The sequence below is a fragment of the Petaurus breviceps genome, unplaced genomic scaffold (genome assembly GCF_028583685.1).
Source record: "Petaurus breviceps papuanus isolate PSGF00001 unplaced genomic scaffold, PetGlider_PUasm1.0 156, whole genome shotgun sequence".
Lineage (NCBI taxonomy): Eukaryota > Metazoa > Chordata > Mammalia > Diprotodontia > Petauridae > Petaurus > Petaurus breviceps.
The window spans coordinates 2,782,904-2,789,432 of NW_027185720.1; the positions used below are offsets into that span (position 1 = coordinate 2,782,904).

The 6,529-nt window shown below is 36.4% G+C and overlaps 1 protein-coding gene across 1 annotated transcript in view; it reads left to right on the forward strand.

The window, feature by feature from the left end:
- TRHDE (thyrotropin releasing hormone degrading enzyme) overlaps nucleotides 1-6,529 on the forward strand; it is a 504,503-nt gene that overhangs the window by 481,409 nt on the left and 16,565 nt on the right. The window contains exon 18 of the mRNA XM_069081944.1: nucleotides 2,520-2,601. Coding sequence (XP_068938045.1) covers nucleotides 2,520-2,601 — 82 coding nt within the window. The remainder of the gene's footprint in view (nucleotides 1-2,519; nucleotides 2,602-6,529) is intronic.

The window sequence follows — 6,529 nt, forward strand, 5'->3', positions numbered from 1 at the left end:
CCACCAGCTGGCAACACAGGAAATAGATAGTTTTGTGGTTATGGGATCCTACATAAATTTTTCAGGTTTCTAGGCACAGTTATATTCCCTCTAGGGGCTCCTTGCTTCATGGTGAGATTTCTTTAGTCCCATGTGTTTGATTTTATCAAATATTTGAATATTTTGTAATAAATGTTAATTTAATGCAGTGATTATCTCTATGGTGCTTTAAAATTGAATTTATAATTGAGCATGTAAATACTGGATAGAAGGATAAAAATTATCTGAGAGTAATTATTTCCCTCCTCAACTTAATTGTCCCAGGACTGTCTAGAGAAAGAGTTGTTTTCTTTCTAAAAAAAAAAGAGAGAGGAAAAAAAGAGAAAAATAAATATATTTTTTTAAGTTTCATAATATGTAAGTACAACTTTATCAACCTCGTAAATATAAGAGGTCTTTTCCAAGAGGATGTGTTCGTTTTAATGTGCTCTTGGACATACAGCTATTTCCCTGTCAAATAAAAGTATTTATACTCCTGGAATATAGTTTTTCCTATCTGCATTTTCAGTGTAGAATCCTGAGTGCTGTTGAAAGGTTCCACATATCTAGGAGATTTTTGAAAAAATATTGGGGGAGTGATATATATTCAAATATAAAATTACCTCAAATTAGCAAGCTCCTACTAATACACAAGAAGCAGGGGTTTTAATCTAGAGTATACAAACTTGTTTTTTAAACATACATATGGATATATATGGATATAAATTATATTTATAAATTTACAAAAAATGTATAAATTATATTATGCAATATATGACATATATAAATATATGTTTTGTATTTCAGTATGATTGGCTTGCTTCATAATCCTATGTAATTTTATGAATTTCAAAACATTATTTAGAAATCCAGAGGCATTACCACACTGTCAAAGAGGCAATGTCTTTATGACCAAAAATAAATGAATGAATGAATGAATGAATGAATGAACAAATAAATAAAGGGCTAGAACCTCTTGTTCATGCTCTTTCCTGTAGATTAGAATTCAGCTGGACACATAAGTTCAAGCCAGGGTTTAGCATTGTTGCTACTAGAGCATCCCAAAATATCCTAGTGTGAGACACATTTCACTTATAACACGGTCAGGGCTAACGCATGGACCTCGTGGATGATGTCATACAGAGATTTAGTTTTTTTACATATACAGTAGATGAAGGGTTTTATTAACAGTAGCCTGGAAAATCATTTCTAATATTTTTGCATTGAATTAAATATAATTTGGTACCCATTCTTTATGGATTATGATAATTGGTTCTATGGAAAGACTCAATAAGGGCAGGGCTCAAAAAGTCATGGCTTAATGGTCTTCAGATTTGCCTAGGCTGATTCCCATAGGTTTCTTTCTCTTGCTTCACACATCTGCAGACTTAAGTCAATATGTCTCTACCTGTCTTCCATACACCAGAGAGATTGTAGCAATGCGTATTTAAAAATGCTCCTATAAAACATACAAGCATTTATTTAGTACTTAATATGTATCAGGCCCACTGTACTAAAAGCTGGGTTTGCAAACCTCCCTCCCCCCACCAAAAAAAAAGACCTTGTCTGCAGAGAGTGTATGTTCTGATAGTAGAAGAAAGCATGGAAATACATACAAGCTTCATATAGAGGAGATAGAAGATAACCTTGGAGAGAAGGTCTCTAGCAGTTGGAGTAGGCCAAGGTAAAGGTCAGGGTGGGGGACTTAGAAAAGTTTTCCTATTGAAAGAAGCATTTGAACTGAATCTTGAAGAAAACCCAGGGATTCTAAGAGGGGACTATAAAGAAGGAGATCATTTCAGGCACAGAAAACCCAAGACATAGATAGATAGAACTACCCGCCTTCCTATAAAGAAAAGTCTATCTGGCAAAGGTTTTAATCATTCAACTTCACTAAAATGTTGCAAAAGGAAATGTATTCATGAAAACATCCCTTTTTAGTTGTTTTCTTAGTTTATTTTGAAATCCAAAAACTAGAAGTTACTGTTGTCAGCAGTTGTAAAAGGGAGGTTGGTTTGCTTTGATAAGGCAAACATTTTGATCTGGAGACCATCACTAGCAAAAATAATGACTGGTAAAGACGAAAATCATATACATACTGGCCCTTTCATTCTCCACCTGAACCCTGGGTGCAGATGGCTAGACTACTTTAATGTTTGAAATCTTTAAGGTTTGCTTCTTTAAGGACTGACTTGGGAGTATAGTGCAACTTCATTTCAGCATTTCAAGTTTAATTTTAACTTGAAAACCAAGAAGTCTCCTTTGAAGAATACTCCCATACCTCTCAGCTGGACAGTGAGAGTCTCTTCATCTTATGGGTTCTGTACACAAAGGAATAAAGAATATTGACTAATACCTAGCTGGCATCAGCCAGAAGTGATGGATGAGGGTGGGGAATTTAGGTGCAGGAACCCTTCCATGGGATTGTTAATTTTTTTCGTGACACTTCTGAAATCATTGCATCTGCTGATGTTGAAATATTTCTTTTTCTTTTCTTGGAGATATGGAGAAGCTTTATTTATGAATTCCAAGCTTATCAGTGGAGTCACAGAATTTCTTAATACTGAAGGCGAACTCAGTGAGGTAAATATTTTCAAATGTTTCTTTATGCTTTTCCCCCCACTTTTTGGAGGGGAAAGGTAGGGTATTTGGGGTCAAGTGACTTGCCCAAGGTCACATGGCTAGTTTTTTGTGTTAAGTGTCTGAGGCCATATTTAAACTCAAGTTCTCCTGACTCCAGGGCCAGTGTTCTATTCACTGCACCGCCTACCCTCCCCTCTTTATGCTTTTAAAACCTTTCTTCCACTTCTACCCAGAAGACTAATTTTTATTGTGTTTAATAAGAAAAAAACCTACAAAAACCAAAAATAAAACCCAAATGCTTTTCTCAGATAATTATTTACAAAGTTCATATCTAAAAAGCATCGATATTTGTTCTGAACTTAAAAAAAAAAGTTAAAAATGAATTCTACCCAGGTACTATGGTAAAGTGGATTGAGTGCTTGAGTTGCGATGAGTAAGATCTGAGTTCAAATCCTACCAACTGATTAACTTTGTGACAGTAAGTCACTTACCATCCCTGATTGCCAGGCAAGAAAGATTCCAAGCTTGTAATTTGCACCTGTCGTGGAAACAGCACACTGGCAGTTCCCACACTTCTGAAAATTTCAATTATAGTACAAAAAGAGGGGAAAACTGTAGTGTATATAACCCCCAAATCACTGGCTTGCTGTACTTATACTTAAATATAAAAGCTAACATAGCATAATGCTTGGGTGAGGAACCTGTGACCTTGAGACCACCTGTGGCCTTCTAGGTCCTCGGGTACAACCTTTTGACTGAGTGCAAGTTTTGCAGAACAAATCCTTTTATTAAGGGAAGGCCACATGTGGCCTTGAGGCTGAAGTTTTTTTTTTTTTTTAAGCACCTATTCTCAACTGTTTTCTCTACTGGAATTAGGCTGCTCGGTTCCAACCTAATGCCCTGGCTCAGCATTCTCTCTCACCTAGTAGCAGTGGGAGCAGAGCTTTCTGCTCTCCCTAAGTCTGCTGATACTCTGGCTTGCACACCTGGGGAACGGGCAATGCAATTTAATGTTGGATTTTAAAAGGCTCTTCCTGTGGACTGATCCAGTGCCCGAGGAAGGAACTTCACACCTTCACTTTCTCCCTGGCAGGGGATGCTTGATTCAGAGCTGATCTTAACATCAATGACTCAGGTGATAAAGTAAACAAAGAAGCAGCAATCACCAGCAATCATTCCCAAGGTCACTGATGAAAGCTTAAAGACACACAACTAAGCCACAATCTGATGATAGGTCGGTGGACAATAGAAAGTAGAGGGGAAAATTTTGCCTACAAGCCTCTTTCCTTGCTAAAAATAATCAGGAATCAATACAAAACATATAAAAGACATTGATCAATACAAATTTAATGAATACATCAAAGAAAATAATTTTACTATAATTTATTCTATCTGGACAAATTACTTTAGATCCAAATAATTTATTTTTGTTCAGTTTCAATTATTTTGGACTTTGTGACCCCATTGGGGTTTTCTTAGCAAAAATATGGGGTGGTTTGCCATTTTCTTCTCCAGCTCATTTTGCAGATGAGGAAAGTGAGGCAAACAGAGTTAAGTGACTTGCCCTTGGTCACAAACCTGGTAAGTTTTTGAGGCCAGATTTGACTCAGAAAGATGATTCTTCCTGACTTCAGGTGTGCTACTCAATCCAATGTACCACCTAGATGCTCAATGAATAATTATGATGTCATAATTTTACTGTGAAGGAAGCATTTTCATCCTATGAGCTCTATTTTCTTTGTCTTATTGATAAAAAAAATTGCAGTGGCCATTGACACAGCTTAGTCATTTCAAGTAAGCCAACAAGTGCCTACAATTAAGTCTTTACTCATAAATAACTCACAAATAAGTAGGAAATATATATATATAAATAAAATATATAATACATATATTATTTATATATTATAAATATATATTAATAAAAATGTAATAAAATATATTTATATATAATAAAATATATTAAAAAATATAAAATACATATATATATATAAAGATGGGGCTATTGAATCATAATTAAAACATTACAGGCTTTGAGTTTTCCTTGTTTAGTAGTAGGGATGTGTTTAACTGTTCAATCTGTCCTTTCCCACTACTTCTCGTGACAAAGTTGGGGGCATAGTGCAGCATAAGTAGAAGGAAGCATCCATTGATATGGACTCTTGTGAAATTAACTGGGGATGGAATTGGAAACTGTGGCTTCCTCTTCACCAAACACTAAATACCCGAGGTACCCAACAGAGTAGAGTATGGTAGTCAAGAAAATCAATGCAAACCAGCTGCATCACAGTGGAGTTTTGGACAAGTGACAAGTTTGGGACATAGTGTCCAAAGCTAAGGAGATGATGCTCCTGTTCCACTCAGTCTTGGTCACACCATATTTGGAATACCCGTGTTTCCCCGATAATAAGACCTACCCCAAAAATAAGCCCTCCCCTTACTGTGTAAGATTCCTCTAAAATAAGCCCTCCCTCGAAAATAAGCCCTATTGAGATTGCTACTGTAGTGAAGGTGATCCCCTGCGCTACACGCTACATTACGGTACCCTCTGTATGCACCGTCCCCCCCCCCCCGGGTGAAATGCACGCCGCGCCCCGAGCTGCATCCAATCAGAGCTGCAGCAGTGAGCGCGTCATCCTGTTCTTTATTGAATTCATTATTGAATAAAGGTACATTTTTTGTTCACATTTACCTGTTTATTAAAATTGCTGTCAATGTTCATTAAAATAAGCCATCTGGTGTTTTTCTGTCCAAAAAAATAATAAGACAGTGTCTTATTATCAGGGAAACACAGTATTAGGTTCATGTCTGGACACCATAGTTTAGGAAGGATGTTGATAAACTCGAGAGTTCTCACAGGAAGGGTCTCAAGGTCATGCTGTATGAGCATTAGCTGAAGGAACTGGAGACATTTAGACTAGAACAAAGGCTTTCAGTAGGGGAATAATACATTTCAGTAGAAGTTGGACTCAGTGATCTCAATTCTCTTTCAATTTTGATATTCTGAGATTCTGTGATGTCTATTATGGACTAGTGATAAAGATCAGATTAAGTATACAAGTGAGAGATAGATATAAAGATATAGTTATGCATATAGTTCATGATTATATGTAAACTATGTATATCATTTATAATTATACTCATAAAATATTATGTTGAATTTTGTATGTATAGAGGCAAAAAAGAAAAAAAATATTCTAGCTCCTTCATTTAGCAACTGTGTGATATAGGACAAGTCACTCTCTGGGCCTTGATGTTCTCATCTCTAAAATGGGGATAATATTTTCACTATCTACCTCATGGAGCAGTTGTGGAGGTCCTTAATGTGGTATTTGAACATAAATAATTATTGTTCCTATAGAATTAGCTATATATAGGAGAGATCTCTGGATATGAATAACTCCCAGAGTCTTTAAGCTGAATGGATTTGTCTCCCTGTGTTGACGGGGGTGTGTCTGACATTACTAATTGAGATTAACAATTTGTTCTGTGAAAAACACGTTGTTTGGGACAATTACAAATTGATTTGGTGCCAACACTTGGAAGTTGGCTCTATTCCATACAACTGGGTTAGAAATTCAGAAGAAGAAAATTGGCTGATTTGGGAGACTTACAATTTAATTGTTAGATTTAAAACAGATTTTTCAAATCAAAAGTGATTTTGTTTTCCTGTTGCTGTTCATGGATTATTATGTTATCAATGTTTTCTCCCTCCCTCTTTGTCTCTCCCTCCTTCTCTGTCTCTGTCTGTCTGTCTCTCTGTCTCTGTCTCTCCGTCTCTGTCTGTCTGTCTCTGTCTCCCTTTCTCTGTCTCTGTCTCTGGCTCTCTGCCTCCCTCTGTCTTTCTGTCTCTGTCTCTGTCTCTTTCTGTCTCTGTCTGTCTTTCTCTCTGTCTCTCTGTCTCTATCTCTCTGTCTCTGTCTCTCTCTCT